General features: G+C 38.8%; 1 protein-coding gene across 1 annotated transcript in view; it reads right to left on the reverse strand.

Moving 5' to 3' along the window:
• Window positions 1-20,426, reverse strand: part of reck (reversion-inducing-cysteine-rich protein with kazal motifs) — a 508,306-nt gene that overhangs the window by 221,191 nt on the left and 266,689 nt on the right. Inside the window, exon 10 of the mRNA XM_034173078.1 lies at window positions 16,589-16,762. Coding sequence (XP_034028969.1) covers window positions 16,589-16,762 — 174 coding nt within the window. The remainder of the gene's footprint in view (window positions 1-16,588; window positions 16,763-20,426) is intronic.

A 20,426-nucleotide genomic window follows, 5' to 3' on the forward strand; every position in this document is an offset into this window, starting at 1 on the left:
TACTTTTAAGATTAGGCTTAAAACTTTCCTTTTTGCTAAAGCTTATAGTTAGGGCTGGATCAGGTAACCCTGAACCATCCCTTAGTTATGCTGCTATAGACTTAGACTGCTGGGGGGTTCCCATGATGCACTGAGTGTTTCTTTCTGTTTTTGCTCTGTATGCACCACTCTGCATTTAATCATTAGTGATTGATCTCTGCTCCCCTCCACAGCATGTCTTTTTCCTGGTTCTCTCCCTCAGCCCCAACCAGTCCCAGCAGAAGACTGCCCCTCCCTGAGCCTGGTTCTGCTGGAGGTTTCTTCCTGTTAAAAGGGAGTTTTTCCTTCCCACTGTCTCCAAGTGCTTGCTCACAGGAAGCCGTTTTGACCATTGGGGTTTTTCTGTAATTATTGTATGGCTTTGCCTTACAATATAAAGCGCCTTGGGGCAACTGTTTGTTGTGATTTGGCGCTATATAAATAAAACTGATTTGATTTGATAAGGATAGGAATGGGGAAGGACAGATGGTAGTTGATTTTGCAAAAAGGATGGAAATGGCTGTGGTGAATACCTACTTTAAGAAAAGGGAGGAGCACAGGGTAAAATATAAGAGTGGAGGAAGGTGCACACAGGTGGACCACATTCTTTATAGGAGATGCAAGCTAAAAGAAATCAGAGACTGTAAGGTGGTGGGAGGAGAGAGTGCCGTTAGACAGCATAGAATGGTTGTTTGTAGGATAACTTTAGAGGTAAAGAAGAAGAGAGTGAGAGCTCAACAAAGGATCAGATGGTGGAAGCTGAAGGAGGAAGACTGTTGTGTGAAATTTAGCAAGCAGGTGAGAGAAGCACTGGTTGGAGGAGAAGCAATTTTGGACAACTGGAAAAGTACTGCAGATGTGGTGAGAGAGACAGCTAGGACAGTACTGGGTATGACATCTGGACAGTGGAAGGAAGACAAGGAGACTTGGTGGTGGAATGAAGAGGTCCAGGAAAGGTTGGCCAAAAAGTTTGGGGATAGTCGGAGCGATGAAGAAAGTAGACAGGAGTACATGGAGATGTGGTGTAAGGTGAAAAGAGAAGTGGCAAAAGCGAAGGAAAAGACATATTGAGAGCTGTACAAGAAGTTGAATAGTAAGGAAGGAGAAAAGGACTTGTATCGATTGGCCAGACAAAGGGACAGAGCTGGAAAGGATGTGCAGCAGGTTAGGGTGGTAAAAGATGCACATGGTATTGTGCTGACAAGTGAGGAGTGTGTGCTGAGAAGGTGGAGGGAATATTTTGAAGAGCTGATGAATGAAGAAAATGAGCGAGAGAAAAGGCTGGATGATGTGGTGAGAGTAAGTCAGGAAGTACAAGATATTAGTAAGGAAGAAGTGAGGGCTGCTATGAAGAGGATGAAGAGTGGAAAGGCAGTTGGTCCAGATGACATTCCAGTGGAAGCATGGAAATGTTTAAGAGAGATGGCAGTGGAGTTTCTAACCAGATTGTTTAATAAAATCTTGGAAGGTGAAAGTATGGCTGAGGAGTTAAGACGAAGTGTGCTGGTTCCTATTTTCAAGAACTAGGGTGATGTGCAGAGCTGCAGTAACTACAGAGGCATAAAGCTGATCAGCCACAGCATGAAGTTATGGGAAAGAGTAGTAGAAGCTAGGCTTAGAAAACAGGTGAAGATCTGTGAGCAGCAATATGGTTTCATGCCGAGAAAGAGCACTACAGATGCAATGTTTGCTCTGTGAATACTGTTGGAGAAGTACAGAGAAGGCCAGAAAGAGTTACACTGTGTGTTTGTGGACTTAGAAAAATCTCATGATAGGGTGCCAAGAGAAGAGTTGTGGTATCGTACGAGGAAGTCTGGAGTGGCAGAGAAGTATGTTAGGGTAGTGCAGGGCATCTACAAGAATAGTGTGACAGCGGTGAGATGCGCAGTAGGAATGACAGACTCATTCAAGGTGGAGGTGGGATTAGGGATGTCCCGATCCGATCACATGATCGGAAAACGGGCCCGATCACGTGGTTTCAGACTTGATCGAAATCGGACGTTGCATCCCGATCAGGAATCTGATATAGATTTTATCCTCATTATTTTTATCAGCGCTATTTCAAGGTCATTACTGCAGATTAATGGGCCTTTCACGCATCAGAAGCGTCAGAGGCATCAAGAATTGGTCTAAAAAGCATTATTTTCAATGGGACGCGTTGCTTTTTAGAGGCGACAGAAGCGTTGCGTCAAAAGCTGAGCTAAAGCGACGCTTCTGACGGGAGCGCGCATTGCCGCTTGTCGGCTGGCTGACGCAGTCAAAGTTCAACCCAATCTTTTTTTTATTGAACAAAAGAAAAAACACAAGTTCAACCCAATCCAACTTTCGACGCTCTGAGCTGTGACGTAGCTTCGCACTGTCCAATAGGAATGCTGCGTCAGGCCAAAACATGGAAGACTAGTGGCAGAAACCACTGATCTCTACAAAACAGATTGGTGCAAGAACCACTGATTTGTACAAAACAGAAAAATGTCACAGGACTGCACATTTATAGAGCAATTTTCTGAAGAAAAATCCTTGGAAATGTTTTTTGTTGTTGTTGTTTGTTACCTCAAAATTTATGATTACTGTTTTAAAAAAAGTTTAGAACACTTGTAATTAAAATAGCTAAATCAATAAATGGTTCTTTAGAAACATTTCATCTGTAAATTAAAACCACCTGTTATTTCAGATTAGATCATTTCTTGTTTAACATAAGGAACCTTGGACATTTATTTTTAGACAAATAAAATATGGAAATTTGTACATTTTTTTAAGTCTGGTAGATTATTACTTGATTGTTCAAGCTACCTCAAGGAGAAGTGCACTGTTTAAGTGATAAATAATAAAATAAGGTGATTAAAATGAAAATATTCTATATTTAGCATTTGTTCATTGTTCATTCAGTTTTTTAAAGTATCAGATTGGGAGTCTGTATTGGCAGATACTCAAAATCAGATGACTCTGTATTGGATCGGGGCCAAAAAAAAACCCTGATTGGGACATCCCTAGGTGGGATCACACCAAGGATCAGCTCCGAGTCCTTTTCCTGTTCGCAGTGGTGATAGACAGGTTGACAGATGAGATCAGACAGGAGTCCCCATGGACTATGATGTTTGCAGATGACATTGTGATCTGCAGTGAGAGTAGAGAGCAAGTTGAGTCTAGACTGGCAAGGTGGAGATATGCTTTGGAGAGAAGGGGAATGAAAGTCAGTAGAAGCAAGACTGAGTACATGTGTGTGAATGGGAGGGAGACCAGTGGAATAGTGCAGTTACAAGGAGTAGAAGTGGTGAAAGTAGATGAGTTTAAATATTTGGGGTCAACTGTTCAAAGTAATGGAGAATGTGGTAAAGAGGTGAAGAAGAGAGTGCAGGCTGGGTGGAATGGGTGGAGAAAGGTGGCAGGAGTGATTTGTGACCGAAGGATATCAGCAAGAATGAAGGGGAAAGTTTACAACACAGTAGTGAGACCAGCTATGTTGTTCGGTTTAGAGACGGTGGCACTAACAAAAAGACAGGAGGCAGAGCTGGAGGTGGCAGAGCTGAAGATGTTGAGATTCTCTTTGGGAGTGACGAGAATGGACAAGATTAGGAATGAACATATCATAGGGACAGCTCAGGTGGGACGGTTTGGAGACAAAGTCAGAGAGCCGAGATTGAGATGGTTTGGACATGTGCAGAGGAGGGACCCAGGGTATATAGGGAAAAGGATGCTGAGGATGGAGCCACCAGGCAGGAGGAGAAGAGGGAGGCCAAAGAGGAGGTTTATGGATGTGCTGAGGGAGGACATGCAGGTGGTTGGTGTGACAGAGGAAGATACAGAGAACAGGGTGAGATGGAAACGATTGATCTGCTGTGGCGACCCCTAATGGGAACAGCCGAAAGACAAAGAAGAAGGTGGCAATGGCACATTCTGAAACAAATATAACACTTTAGCGCGCATATTCATTTTTATAACATTGATTCTACCAATTAAAGAGAGGGGTAATGATATCCACCTATCAATGGATCCCGTTAGTTCACTCATAAAAGATTAATAATTAGATCTAATAATCAAATTCAATTTGGGCCTAATTTCTATTCCTAGGTACATAAAATGGTCCACCACTTTAAAACACATAGTTTCTGGAACTGGATCTTCAATATCTTTCTCATTTAGTAATAGTAAGGAGGACTTGATATTATTAATTGTATATCCTGAAATGTTACTAAAAGCCTTTATCAGTTCTAAAACAAAGGGCACCCCTGTCGACATCCTGATTGATTTTTAAATATTTTTATTTGTTATTATATCTGCTGTGAATATAAATACAGTAACTTTTAAAAACTTATTCCCATAAACAAACCATTCCAAGACTTCCTTATCGAAAGCCTTTTTGGCATCCAAAGATATGAAAGCTTTATGTGTAGAATCCTCCAAACCTTGAATGATATTAAACACTCTCCTAACATTGTGAAACCCCTGTCGTCCAAGAATGAATCCGTTTTGATCTCTATTACATAGGGTAATATTTCCTGCAGCCGTCTTGCTAAGATTTTACATCAAATCTTCAGATCAGCATTTAATAGACTTATCGGTCTCATATTTTCACAGCAGTTGCTCGCCTTTCCAGGTTTTGGCAGCAATGTTATTATTGCATCTGTCAGTGATTTTGGTAGATTTCCACGATTAAATGCTTCTAACGGCATATCCAGGAGTGGTTTAACCCTCTGGGGCCGATGCAGTCGTATACAACAGCTGAGTACAAGTTTTACTAAATTATTAATAACTTTTTAATGATATGAGATAGAAATTTACTTTTTTTTTGCTGAAAAGTGAACTCCGCGGACTCCACGTTTGTACTCCTCATAGAAGCTGTGTGACGACGTGAGCAATGTGAGTGTCCAATCGAAATTGGTTCACCGTCACATGGTTTTTCAATATCCAATCGTAGGGCAGAAGCAGTCTCACATCGTTATCCCAAAGATTGTTAGGAGCAGCGATATGTTACTCTTTGGGATGTGAATGCTATTTGAACAGGCCTCTGGCTGCTGGCTCCATGCGTAAAAGCACAGCATTGTGCATATGAATGAAGTGATCATCATAAGAGTGTCTCATACAACCTCACGTGGTGGACCAAAGAGCGTCACTGCAAGCAATCCATAGAATTAAAAAGTTTGTGTTGCAAGCCTTTGTGTAATAGCAGACAGAAACGGCTTTGAGATGTGGCATAAAGACAAACAAAATACATGGACCATTTTGTATATATTGCTCAAAAGGTGCATTTGTGTTTATTGTTAGAACATTTATTTTGTAAATTCTCTTTGTACAAGACCCCAAACTAGCTGTTTATTATAGTTTGCTGTGTGTTTTAAATAAATGTATGTGAAAATGATTTTCTGCTTTATTTTTTCCTTTCTTATTTATGATTGTAAACCTTTATTACACTTAGAAAAACCCCACTATAGCATGTATATTTTGAAAGTACAGGCTGTCCTGAAAAAAAAAGATATAGCACTTGATTGTGGGATGCAGGGTGAGCTGCATCCCACAGCAATAATAAAACTGTAATAATGCTTTATTAACAGCAATAATAAAACATTTATGCCAGGCGAGTGAACTGTCCAAAAAATGCCCTCGGACCCCAGAGGGTTTTAAGCAGTTTAGGTTAAATTTTTTTTGTAAAGATCTACTGGAAGCCCATCTGGGCCTGGGGTTTGGCCCACCTTCATATCATCAATTGCCTTGCTGATTTCCCTTTCTTCCATATGTGCTTCAAGCATTTCCACAAAATGATCAGGGATTTTGGGCATTTCCAATCCATCCAAAAATGTATTTTGAGTATCTGGGTCATATTGTTTTTGTGAATCATATAACTTCTCATAATAGTCTCTAAATTCTTGATTTATTATTACAGGATCAGTTATTATTTCCCCATTACACTTAATAATCAAATTTATTGTTTTCCTCGTTTCTAAATGTTTAACCTGACACGCCAACAATTTCCTGGTCTTTTCTCCTTCGTAAAATGTTTGATTAAGCCTAATGATATCAGCAGCTGCCCTATCAGCTGACATTTTATCATATTCTGTTTTCAAACAAAGCAATTCTTTTTTGCAGTAAGAGTGTTATTACCGATTACCTGTTACTGAATGTTTTTTTATTTTCACTTCTAGCAATAGTCTCTTTTTATGGAAGTCTCTAGCTTTAGATCAGGTATAGCTTATTATATGACTTCTCAAAAAAGCCTTAAAAGTTTCCCATTCAATTCCTACTGTTATTTTAGTCATATTTTCTTTAAAATAGTTGTCAATTTCTTTTCTGATATATTCAAAAAATTTATCATCTAAAAGCCATTTTTGATTTAAACTCTCACCAGAGTCTCATCTGTATAGGTAAAGCCACAAGGTCCATGACCGGATAACAGTATATTGTCACAGATGCAATTCTTTATTTTGGATATCAATGAAGCTAAAATAAAAAAATAATCAATTCGAGAGAATGTCCTGTTTGTACTAGAGTAGCAAGATTATGCGATGTCGTTAGGCTTTAGATGTCTCTAATATGCATATGTCGCGGACATGAATGAGCGAAGCTCGTCAGCATCTCACCATGTCATTCAGGTCCTTCAGACTTTATTTTGAGTAAATGCTTCAGGGGAGCATTAGCATGGCAAAAACCATTCAGGTGTACCCCAGTAAACACTAGTAGAGTACCACCTTAGATATGGAATGTATAACAGACGATATACCTTACTGAAATTTCAATATCAATATGATATACGATATGATTATGATTTGACACAAAGTGCAGCAACAGTGAAAATTAATTCTTAAACAAAACAGTAATAATACCACACTCATTTTGCACTCATCATAAGGTTAGGATACTGTGACCTCCAAAAGCATTGGAATACTTGGTATTTCACACATTTTAATTTGTTTATGCCATTTTAAATACAAGAAATACAAAAAAATAAAGAATACAAATTTCTAAAATTATCTTCCTCAAACTCAAACTAAAAGCAAATTTCTAAAACTTGATAAAACCTGTAAATAATAATCAGTTTTATTGCCAGTTTTCTTTAGACAAGTCAGGGGATGGAAACATGAATATTTCCAAGTCACTGAATAATCTAGTCATCAGAAAGGAGTGCAAAAAAGGAAAGAAAAAAAAAGTATTCCTACTCCCATTTTCAACCACTTCAATGTCTTCAACTTAAAGGACACAATCCGAGTGTTACCGAACAAATTTACAATTACAATTAGCTACATACAAAACGCATCCTTCTTCATTAGATACATATCTTGAAAACATCATTTCTTTATACTGATTTTTAAACTGACTGATATTTGGACATCGTTTGAGTTCATCCGTCATGTTATTCCATAGTCTAAGGCCACACATTGAGACACAGAAACCTTTCCTGGTCGTCCGAGTGCCAGCAATTTTAAAATGATATAAGCCCCGTAAATTATATTTTCCCTCTCTCTCAGTAAAATATTCTTGAATTCTAAATGGCACTTGTTTATTTTTCACTTTGTACATTAATTGAACAGTCTTGAACACATTCATATTGTGAATTTTTAATATTTGAGATTTAATGAACAGTAGGTTGGTATGGTCTTGATAACCTGCATTATGAATTGTCCTTAATGCTCTTTTTTGAAGAATATATAATAGTTGCAATGTAGTTTTATAATTGTTGCCCCAAACCTCAGCACAGTAAATCAGGTAGGGTGCAACAAATGAACAATATAAAGTATGTAGTGCTCTGCCATTAAGAACATGCTTTGCTTTATTTAATACTGCAACACTCTTTGATACCTTTATTTGAATATGCTGAATATGAGCTTTCCAGTTAATTTTTCATCAATAATGACACCTAAAAACTTATTCTCTTTCACATGTTCTATGTTTACCCCATGTATATTTAATTGAATTTGTATGTCTTTTTTATAATTTCCAAATCACATTAATTTAGTTTTAAACAAATGTAATGATAATTTGTTAATATGAAACCTTCTCTTTACCTTTATCATTTCAGTTCCTAAATCAGATAATAATTGTTGCAGATTCCCCCTGAGCAAAACAGGTTTGTGTCATCTGCAAAGAGAACAGCTTTAACCAGATCTGAAACTTTACATAAATCATTAATGTATAAAATAAAAAAAAAAAAATAAAAAAAATGGGCCCAACACAGAACCCTGTGGAAGCCCAGAAATGATGTCCAGACATGAAGAACAGTAGTCCCCAAGTTTAACAAACTGCTTCCAGTTTTGTAAGTAGCTTTTAATCCAACTCATAACAACCCCTCTGATCCCATACAGTTCCAACTTTTGAAATAATATACTGTGATCAATTGTGTCAAAAGCCTTTCTTAGGTCAATAAATAAACCTAATACTATTACCCTTTGGTCCACATGTTTATTGATCTCTTCTATGGAATCGAGCAATGCCAGTGTCGTGGACCTTTTTGCTCTAAAACCATATTGACTTTCATCAAGCAAGTTGTGTCGTTCTATAAATTTATCCAGTCTGCTGTTGTAAAATCTTTCCAGTATCTTTGAAAATTGTGACAATAGAGACACAGGCCTGTAGTTAGTAAAAAGATGCTTGCTACCAGATTTAAATGAAGATATCACTTTTGCCACTTTCATACTGTTAGGAACAATTCCAGTTTGAAAGGATTAGATCAAGCCTTAACTGGATCTAATGTACAGTTCCAGTCACCTGCAATTATATACCCTTCAGGAAGAGAAGACAGAGTGAGGAAGAGGTCTGTGAAAAAATTAAGATTACCCACGTTTGGGCCATAACTATTTACTAGATTCAAGATGACTGTTAATAATGAATCCTGAATAAATAAATATCTCCCAAGTTTATCTTCAATTACTTTAAGTATTTGAAAAGGAATTGAATCGTGAATGAGAGTAATAACACCCCTTGCTTGTGAGTTACATGATGCTGCACGGACAGTTCCTTGCCATCTCCTACACATCCTTACATGGTCTTCTTTAACAGTATATGTCTCCTGCAAAAATGTAATTTGTGTACCTGAATCCTTTAGCTTATTCATGACTTGCTTTATCTTTTTAATTTTCTGCAAACCTCTACAATTCCAAGAGTTAAATTTAAGTTCTACCCTTTGTGACATTCAATAAATTATAGCATAGTTTTACTATTAAAAGTGACTTGCCTGAAGAGGTTAACGAATGAACTACAGAACAGAAACACCAAACACCGAACATAAAAAAACAACCCCATTCCCCACACTAAGTGGTCCTTCCTGAGTCTATGTCACTTACCTTAAGCTTCAGGGACAGATCTTGGATCAATTTCCAGAGGCTTCTGATATGATTATTACAAAATAAAGACGTTACAAAAAAGTCCAAAAAAAAAACATAATAGACTTTCTCCCTACTCTTTGTAAATATAAAACACCTGCTTTGAAAATTATTAAGAACAGACCTGAAAATGGTGGCCTGACTTGAAAATACATATTATAGCAGGGAAGATGTGAAAAGCAAAAAGAAACATCTGGCCTGTGTTTATCTCAAAGCTCCCCAAAGAAACATCTGGTACCTTCTTACAAAGTAAAATATAAGTCAACTCTGACCACCAATAATATCCAACTATTTATTTATTCGTATACCAAAAGGGCCATAAGTAAACCAAACACCAGTAACCATTAAACAGAGACTGTTATAGTGAATTATTTAACGATTAGACTCTGATTGTAAGAATACATGTGATAGTCATAACTTAATGTGAATCACCCGCATTGGCCACTGCACCACCATCTTCTTTGATCTTATTTATGAACTCCTGCACTTCTGATGGTTTATCAAATGTGTACATTTGTTCATTATGTGTTACTACACTCTAAAACATGCAGCTGCGTTTAATTATGTCCACTTGCTACCTCTCTTTAACATAAAGAGCTCTGACAAGTTTTGGATGTTGAACTCAACTTTACAAGTTGAGTTGTAAAGTTGAGTTCAACATCCAAAACTTGTAAGATTAGCTCTATATGCTAATCCTGTACCTGATGCCTGCGATCTCTGAATGTTCCTGGCATCAAAATCACCAGTTTCATCTGGTTGTCTTGTCTTTCTGCAGATTTTGATCATTTTGTTTGGCATTTTGTTTTACTTTTTTTTGGTAGCACTGTATAAATATCTAATGTGTGCCTTTAAAACAGACTGATTTATACCGCATGCAAAACACTTGGGAATAAATTAAACACATAAATACATAAAAATATGCAAATTAATTCTCACATCTAAACCTCAAAATAGCTGTCAATCAAAATGGGATTCAGCCTTTTGACTGATCGTCCAATCATTGTGCCGAAATCTAGCATCCAGGCTCGTCCACAGCTCGATTCACCTCCAGAGACGGTGGACGTCCAGGGGTGGGACAAAATCGTGGCATTTATCCAAAGACTGTCGAGTTTCGAGGCAATGAAAAAACCCTTCCAAGCAGTCCCATTGAAGTGAAGGGACGCTTGGCTTCTATGGGTAAATGCATTAACCACAGACTGAATAAGAAAAAGATTTATGAGAAGTTAACATAATCGAATCAATAAATTTGTGATAAGTGGCTGATTCTGAACGAACTGTATTCAAAATGAAAGTGTTGTAATGGATTTATAGTCTATGAAACTGTACATATTTGACCACTTGGCTATGTGTGACGGGGGTATAAGTCTCTTTTCTGTTGTTTATAAATTAATAAAATACCAAATGACAAGGATCTATTTATATAAATCAAATAATTCGTACCATTCTTTCAATGGTACGAATATTTCACGAGGTGAAAGATGGAATGTAAAATTCAATGAGGTGAAGCTTAGTTATTCATTATGAAATATAAAATTATGAAATTTTCATTATGAAAGTTATTAAATATTCATACCGTTGAACTCATAAACATTCATACATTTCTGTCCAAGGTTGGTGTAAGATTATATTGGAATTAATACCTTTAGAATATCTCACAAATATTTTTCATGACAAAGTGGACTAATTGTACAATGTTTGGCAGATGTATGTGAACGATCTCGGACATGACTTTTCCTCCATTATTGTACAAGAAATGCCATGAAACTGGACTCTTGCGGACTGTGATTGGCGCAAATTTGTTTACTGTGACCTTCTACAGATGTACAACCCCAATTCCAATGAATGTGGGATGCAAAAAGATCCTTTACACAATGATGTTTTTTTTAATGCAGTGCTGCCTGAGGGATCGAAGGTCATGGGCATTCAATGTTGGTTTACGGCCTTGCCGCTTACCTGTAGAAAGTTCTCCAGATTCTCTGAATCACAAAGTGGTGATCCTCACCCTATCTTTGCTTGTGAACGGCTGAGCCTTTTGTGGATGCTCCTTTTATACCCAATCATGACACTCAACTGTTTCTAATTAGGTGTTCTTTGAGCATTCATCAACTTTCGCAGTCTTTTGTTGCCCCATCCCAATTTTTTTGAAACGTGTAGCAGGCATCAATTTCAAAATGAGCAAATATTTGCACAAAAACAATAAAGTTTATCAGTTTGAACATTAAATAGCTTGTCTTTGTGGTGTATTCAATTGAATATAGGTTGAAGAGGATTTGCAAATCATTGTATTGTTTTTAATTATATTTTACACAACATCCCAACTTCAATGGAATTGGGGTTGTATATACATTTTATTTATTTTGTATTTCCTTTATTTTTTAGTTTTGGTTGGCACTGTTTATGAGTCTGTCGTGTAAAAAAGCTCAATATATTGGAGGAAAAAAAAATGCATTTTGTGTGATAAAACCCTCACACTATTTATCAAATCAAATCAAATCAGTTTTATTTATATAGCGCCAAATCACAACAAACAGTTGCCCCAAGGCGCTTTATATTGTAAGGCGAAGCCATACAATAATTACGGAAAAACCCCAATGGTCAAAACGACCTCCTGTGAGCAGTGGGAAGGAGACAGTGGAAGGAAAAACTCCCTTTTAACAGGAAGAAACCTCCAGCAGAACCAGGCTCAGGGAGGGGGCAGTCTTCTGCTGGGACTGGTTGGGGCTGAGGGAGAGAACCAGGAAAAAGACATGCTGTGGAGGGGAGCAGAGATCAATCACTAATGATTAAATGCAGAGTGGTGCATACAGAGCAAAAAGAGAAAGAAACACTCAGCGCGTCATGGGAACCCCCCAGCAGTCTAAGTCTATAGCAGCATAACTAAGGGATGGTTCAGGGTTACCTGATCCAGCCCTAACTATAAGCTTTAGCAAAAAGGAAAGTTTTAAGCCTAATCTTAAAAGTAGAGAGGGTGTCTGTCTCCCTGATCCAAACTGGGAGCTGGTTCCACAGGAGAGGAGCCTGAAAGCTGAAGGCTCTGCCTCCCATTCTACTCTTACAAACCCTAGGAACTACAAGTAAGCCTGCAGTCTGAGAGCGAAGCGCTCTATTGGGGTGATATGGTACAATGAGGTCCCTAAGATAAGATGGGACCTGATTATTCAAAACTTTATAAGTAAGAAGAAGAATTTTAAATTCTATTCTAGAATTAACAGGAAGCCAATGAAGAGAGGCCAATATGGGTGAAATATGCTCTCTCCTTCTAGTCCCCATCAGTACTCTACCTGCAGCATTTTGAATTAACTGAAGGCTTTTCAGGGAACTTTTAGGACAACCTGATAATAATGAATTACAATAGTCCAGCCTAGAGGAAATAATTGCATGAATTAGTTTTTCAGCATCACTCTGAGACAAGACCTTTCTAATTTTAGAGATATTGCGCAAATGCAAAAAAAGCAGTCCTACATATTTGCTTAATATGCGCATTGAAGGACATATCCTGATCAAAAATGACTCCAAAATTTCTCACAGTATTACTAGAGGTCAGGGTAATGCCATCCAGAGTAAGGATCTGGTTAGACACCATGTTTCTAAGATTTGTGGGGCCAAGTACAATAACTTCAGTTTTAACTGAGTTTAAAAGCAGGAAATTAGAGGTCATCCATGTCTTTATGTCTGTAAGACAATCCTGCAGTTTAGCTAATTGGTGTGTCTCCTCTGGCTTCATGGATAGATAAAGCTGGGTATCATCTGCGTAACAATGAAAATTTAAGTTAAAGTGAATAAAATTGGTCCTAGCACAGAACCTTGTGGAACTCCATAATTAACCTTAGTCTGTGAAGAAGATTCCCCATTTACATGAACAAATTGTAATCTATTAGATAAATATGATTCAAACCACCGCAGTGCAGTGCCTTTAATACCTATGGCATGCTCTAATCTCTGTAATAAAATTTTATGGTCAACAGTATCAAAAGCAGCACTGAGGTCTAACAGAACAAGCACAGAGATGAGTCCACTGTCTGAGGCCATAAGAAGATCATTTGTAACCTTCACTAATGCTGTTTCTGTACTATGATGAATTCTAAAACCTGACTGAAACTCTTCAAATAGACCATTCCTCTGCAGATGATCAGTTAGCTGTTTTACAACTACCCTTTCAAGAATTTTTGAGAGAAAAGGAAGGTTGGAGATTGGCCTATAATTAGCTAAGATAGCTGGGTCAAGTGATGGCTTTTTAAGTAATGGTTTAATTACTGCCACCTTAAAAGCCTGTGGTACATAGCCACTAATAAAGATAGATTGATCATATTTAAGATCGAAGCATTAATTAATGGTAGGGCTTCCTTGAGCAGCCTGGTAGGAATGGGGTCTAATAGACATGTTGATGGTTTGGAGGAAGTAACTAATGAAAATAACTCAGACAGAACAATCGGAGAGAAAGAGTCTAACCAAATACCGGCATCACTGAAAGCAGCCAAAGATAACGATATGTCTTTGGGATGGTTATGAGTAATTTTTTCTCTAATAGTTAAAATTTTATTAGCAAAGAAAGTCATGAAGTCATTACTAGTTAAAGTTAAAGGAATACTCAGCTCAATAGAGCTCTGACTCTTTGTCAGCCTGGCTACAGTGCTGAAAAGAAACCTGGGGTTGTTCTTATTTTCTTCAATAAGTGATGAGTAGTAAGATGTCCTAGCTTTACAGAGGGCTTTTTTATAGAGCAACAGACTCTTTTTCCAGGCTAAGTGAAGATCTTCTAAATTAGTGAGACACCATTTCCTCTCCAACTTACGGGTTATCTGCTTTAAGCTGCGAGTTTGTGAGTTATACCATGGAGTCAGGCACTTCTGATTTAAGGCTCTCTTTTTCAGAGGAGCTACAGCATCCAAAGTTGTCCTCAATGAGGATGTAAAACTATTGACGAGATAATCTATCTCACTCACAGAGTTTGGGTAGCTACTCTGCCCTGTGTTGGTATATGGCATTGGAAAACATAAAGAAGGAATCATATTCTAAACCTAGTTACAGCGCTTTCTGAAAGACTTCTACTGTAATGAAACTTATTCCCCACTGCTGGGTAGTCCATCAGAGTAAATGTAAATTATTATTGTTATTAAGAAATGATCAGACAGAAGGGGGTTTTCTGGGAATACTGTTAAGTCTTCAATTTCCATACCATAAGTCAGAACAAGATCTAAGGTATGATTAAAGTGGTGGGTGGACTCATTTACATTTTGAGCAAAGCCAATCTAGTCTAACAATAGATTAAATGCAGTGTTGAGGCTGTCATTCTCAGCATCTGTGTGGATGTTAAAATCGCCCACTATAATTATCTTATCTGAGCTAAGCACTAAGTCAGACAAAAGGTCTGAAAATTCACAGAGAAACTCACAGTAACGACCAGGTGGATGATAGATAACAACAAATAAAACTGGTTTTTGGGACTTCCAATTTGGATGGACAAGACTAAGAGTCAAGCTTTCAAATGAATTAAAGCTCTGTCTGGGTTTTGATTAATTAATAAGCTGGAGTGGAAGATTGCTGCTAATCCTCCGCCTCGGCCCGTGCTACGAGTGTTCTGGCAGTTAGTGTGACTCGGGGGTGTTGACTCATTTAAACTAACATATTTATCCTGCTGTAACCAGGTTTCTGTAAGGCAGAATAAATCAATATGTTGATCAATTATTATATCATTTACTAATAGGGACTTAGAAGAGAGAGACCTAATGTTTAATAGACTACATTTAACTGTTTTAGTCTGTGGTGCAGTTGAATGTGCTATATTATTTGTTCTTTTTGAATTTTAAATAGATTATTACTGGTTGTTGGTGGTCTGGGAGCAGGCACCGTCTCTACGGGGATGGGGTATTGGGGGGATGGCAGGGAGAGAGAAGCTGCAGAGAGGTGTGTAAGACTACAACTCTGCTTCCTGGTCCCAACCCTGGGTAGTCACAGTTTGGAGGATTTAATAAAATTGGCCAGATTTCTAGAGATGAGAGCTGCTCCATCCAAAGTGGGATGGATGCCGTCTCTCCTAACAAGACCAGGTTTTCCCCATAAGGTGTGCTAATTATCTATGAAGCCCACCTCATATTTAGAACTACGCTTCCTCCTCACAGGCACCCAGTCGGCCTGCTTTCCCGGCTGCTCGGGATCTGCTGGAGGGGAACTAACGGCGGCTAAGCTACCTTGGTCCGCACCGACTACAGGGGCCTGGCTAGCTGTAGGATTTTCCAAGGTGCAGAGCCGAGTCTCCAATTTGCCCAGCCTGGCCTCCAAAGCTACGAATAAGCTACACTTATTACAAGTACCGTTACTGCTAAAGGAGGCCGAGGAATAACTAAACATTTCACACCCAGAGCAGAGAAGTGCGGGAGAGACAGGAGAAGCCGCCATGCTAAACCGGCTAAGAGGTAGTAGCTGCGCTAAGCTAGCGGATTCCTAAAAACACACAAAGTGAATAATGTGTAAATAATAATAAAAAAATAATTTAGAGGTGATTCAGCAGAGGGAGTGCTTTAGTTAAGGCACGTGAAGATTACACTGTGAAACAAATCGTTATCTAGTTAACTATATCAATCTAACTGCGCAGATTAAACAGCTAACAGATACAGCAAAACACAGCTGTGCTCCGGAACAGGAAGTGATACAATACCGCAGTGAGAGCCAACCACCAGTAGAGGCCCATAAATCTACCAGTAGAGTAGATTTATGGTTAAAACACACAGAAATTAGTAAAAAAAAATTAAACAAAAAAAATAAATAAATAAATAAAAACACTTGCTCTCTTCTGAAGTGTTTTGTTGTTATTTTATGTTTGTTTGTTTTTTAGCCGTGTTGTTCACTAGGTGATCTGCAGACCCTGTGTGTGCATTTGTGTGTGAGAGCACATTTAAGTTTGCTTTGATTTGATGTGTGTGTGGTGTGTTAGTGTGACTTCCTGGTGAAGACTTTGAAGCCATTCCATTTGGCCTGTAGTCCCATCTGTACTCAGTGTGTGATAATTCAAGGGTCACACTGGGTTCGGACTAAATTACACACACACAAACACACACAGTAACAGGGATGATGCTACCACAACCTCTGCTACCTGACTGATGACAGCAAAGGTCACATAAATAAACAGTGTACTCTGTGATACAACACAGTTTCTTTTTACAGGATTAAATCTTCAAATAAGATATGTCAGAGATTTTGTGTTTTGGCATTGGCCTCTGAGTGACTGACAGACTTTAAAACCCACAGGTAGGGAGGAGTCTAACCTGTTGTTGAAGTTTGTGCAGTATGTGAGATCTTTGCAGCCCAGCTGGCAGGGTTCTCTGACATCAGCCAGGCAGTTGATGAGGTCCGTCTCCACTGGGTTGTACTCGCAGAGCTGGTCAAACTCCTGCCATGTCTGACTTCCCCAATTCGTGCTTATTTCCTGACACATGTCCCTGTCAAGGCAAAAGGGGTCAGGTTTAGAAAAACACACATCATTGACACAACTCTGTAAGTGGCATTATTGCTTGGACACTGCGCAACTGCAAACACTCCAGTCCTGTTCAGCATTATTGGGACAGACACCTAGCCTCATGCGTGTCAAAACTACAAAAGATGCCAGTGTGAACAACAGCTTTTGATTTCAATTTCAGCAACAAGCGCCTCGATTTCTGCCTGCTGAACAAAGACATGAAGGAAATAGACTCCTTCTTGCAATTTTATGTTAAAACTGAGTACACGTTATTTTCGCTAGTCAAATTTCATTAGGTGGTGAAATCAGAAGAGTGCAAAGGATTCTGTGACAACTGTAATACATAATTGTCTCCATATTCTGTTATATGTTGGTAGCTCCAGCAACAAGCACATTCCCAGAAAACACAAAACGTGTCCAAAATGTTTTGCTTTGATTTTAGAATTTTAGGTTTTGTCTACAAAATGCATTTTAAAAACATTCTGATAAAACATCTTAACAAAATGTTAATAAAATCTTTTCAAAATGTTTCAGTATTTTATGTATGCTTGGCTAAGGTCACAGAATATTTGAGGACAGTGTTTGACAGATGTTTCCCAGATGGTTTGAACAATCATATTGTTTCGTATCAGGGCAGAGCAGTATTTATTTGATTTAAAAAAATCAAAGTCATGAAATAAAAATTACAAAATTATTAATTTCGATTTATTTGATCACATTGTCACTGGTATGTAGAACAGAATAATTTTTGCACAGAAATATAGCTTCTGCTGATTGGTTAACTGCATCCTGACTGGTCAGCTGCATCCTGATTGGATGGTCACATCAGTTACACAATTTAAAACTTAAGGGCCTGTTCACACATAGTACGAATAATTACAACTCAGGGCAAATCACGCCAGAACAGCTCGTATGAGTGAACCATGAAAACATCGAGCTGACGGGCAATCGTGAACGATGCCATTGCAACTGTTTCGCGCACCCGGGAACACAGGACAAGCAGCCGTGCGATATGGTTACACATCGCACAGCTGCTGTGAAAGAATAAATAAATAAATAAATACATATTGCGACGTTTTGTGCATGAGGGAACACAGTGCGAGCAGCTGCTGTGAAAATGAAAAAGTAAAAAATACATGCCACCCATGGGATTCGAATCTGCAATTTCTAAAAGCTCAGATTGCCAGCCGCAAACTTTATCACTGAGCTACCATAACTGTCCTGTAAATGGTACGGGAAAATGCCTGATGTCAAGAACGACATGGACATATTTAAGAAAAAATAAAACCACACACCATATAAAACACAGCATTTTATTGAATCACTCTTATCAAGAGGGCAATACAAGTGTGATCCGTCTGTTCCTCTGTAGATGACCCATTGTCACAGACGTACAGTCATGAAATAACATGAATGAGAAGCAGTGTGCTCTCATCATGTCCACATCTGCTGGTGGCGAGTCCAGCCGGCCCCACATGCGTGTCCTGCCCAACACACGTCTTGTGGACAGCACGCCACGGGACAGACACCGCGGCATGTGCAACAGAGCTCATGTGAGTGAATGTGACATTCAGATAGCACGCTGCGTGTTATGATCCGACGGTCTGTTTCACCTGGGGCAGCCTGTTAATGTGCACGTGAGCGCGCTCGCTGCAGCCCATTGCAACGATATATGTTTTTATGTATGTCCACGTGACGACAGCAAGCAGACACACGCATGTCACAGTGGACAATTGTTAGTTCCTGTCCGTCCAAACATGGTACGTGTTCCCCAGCCGTGACATCCAGAACCACAGATCTCTACAGCCGCTCCTGTCGGTGGACACACCCACTGTCAGTTCAGCGCACACACCAACATGTCACTGTGTGTGTTTGCAAAGCCACATTCGTGGGGGCACTTACACAAATTTCACATCCAGCACGACAATGATCGTCTGCTGACTGCTGTCGTGCTAATAGCGCGAATGGCCACACATTTTTTAAGTGTCAAGCGAGTGGTGTTAGATGTTGGTGTGTGTCACCTGGAATTTGACTGACACCTGCTGCGAGATGGTTCGATGGGCTCTCACAGCGCACACTCTGTCTTTCAGCCGCTGGCGTGCGCAAATAGTTGTAGCAACAGTTGTACAAAGCGTTGGAGGCACCTACGATTTTAAACGTTTTGTACAATTTGTGCTTCATGCGCAAATCGACCACATTCATGCTATGTGTGAAGGGGTCCAAAAGCATCACTGCAAAGCTCACCCTTGCTCTCTCGCTCTCTCTTATATTCAAAAGTTGAAAATTATTTGTGAATTATTTGTGAAACCCCAATTCCAATGAAGTTGTGATGTTGTGTGAAATGTAAATAAAAACAGAATACAATGATTTTCAAATCCTCTTCAACCTATATTCAATTGAATACACCACAAAGACAAGATATTTAATCAATCAATCAATTTTTTTATATAGCGCCAAATCACAACAAACAGTTGCCCCAAGGCGCTGTTCCTGTTAATTCTAGAATTAACAGGAAGCCAATGAAGAGAGGCCAATATGGGTGAGATATGCTCTCTCCTTCTAGTCCCCGTCAGTACTCTAGCTGCAGCATTTTGAATTAACTGAAGGCTTTTTAGGGAACTTTTAGGACAACCTGATAATAATGAATTACAATAGTCCAGCCTAGAGGAAATAAATGCATGAATTAGTTTTTCAGCATCACTCTGAGACAAGACCTTTCTGATTTTAGAGATATTGCGTAAATGCAAAAAAGCAGTCCTACATATTTGTTTAATATGCGCTTTGAATGACATATCCTGATCAAAAATGACTCCAAGATTTCTCACAGTATTGCTAGAGGTCAGGGTAATGCCATCCAGAGTAAGGATCTGGTTAGACACCATGTTTCTAAGATTTGTGGGGCCAAGTACAATAACTTCAGTTTTATCTGAGTTTAAAAGCAGGAAATTAGAGGTCATCCATGTCTTTATGTCTGTAAGACAATCCTGCAGTTTAGCTAATTGGTGTGTGTCCTCTGGCTTCATGGATAGATAAAGCTGGGTATCATCTGCGTAACAATGAAAATTTAAGCAATGCTGTCTAATAATACTGCCTAAGGGAAGCATGTATAAAGTGAATAAAATTGGTCCTAGCACAGAACCTTGTGGAACTCCATAATTAACTTTAGTCTGTGAAGAAGATTCCCCATTTACATGAACAAATTGTAATCTATTAGACAAATATGATTCAAACCACCGCAACGCAGTGCCTTTAATACCTATGGCAAATGTTAATGTTCAAACTGATGGAGTTTGTTGTTTTTAAGCAAATATTTGCTTATTTTGAAATGGAGGCCTGCAACACATTTCAAAAAAGCTGGGACAGTGGCAACAAAAGTCTGGGAAAGTTGATGAATGCTCAAAGAACTGTTTGGAACATTCCACAGGTGAACAGGTTAATTGGAAACAGGTGAGTGTCATGATTGGGTATAAAAGGAGCATCACCAAAAGGCTCAGCCATCCACAAGCAAAGATGGGGCGAGGATCTCCACTTTGTGAACAACTGCGTGAAAAAATAGTCAATCAACTCAATCAATCAACTTTTTTCTTATATAGCGCCAAATCACAACAAACAGTTGCCCCAAGGCGCTCCATATTGCAAGGCAAGGC

Source organism: Thalassophryne amazonica, chromosome 1 (genome assembly GCF_902500255.1).
Source record: "Thalassophryne amazonica chromosome 1, fThaAma1.1, whole genome shotgun sequence".
Taxonomy (NCBI): domain Eukaryota; kingdom Metazoa; phylum Chordata; class Actinopteri; order Batrachoidiformes; family Batrachoididae; genus Thalassophryne; species Thalassophryne amazonica.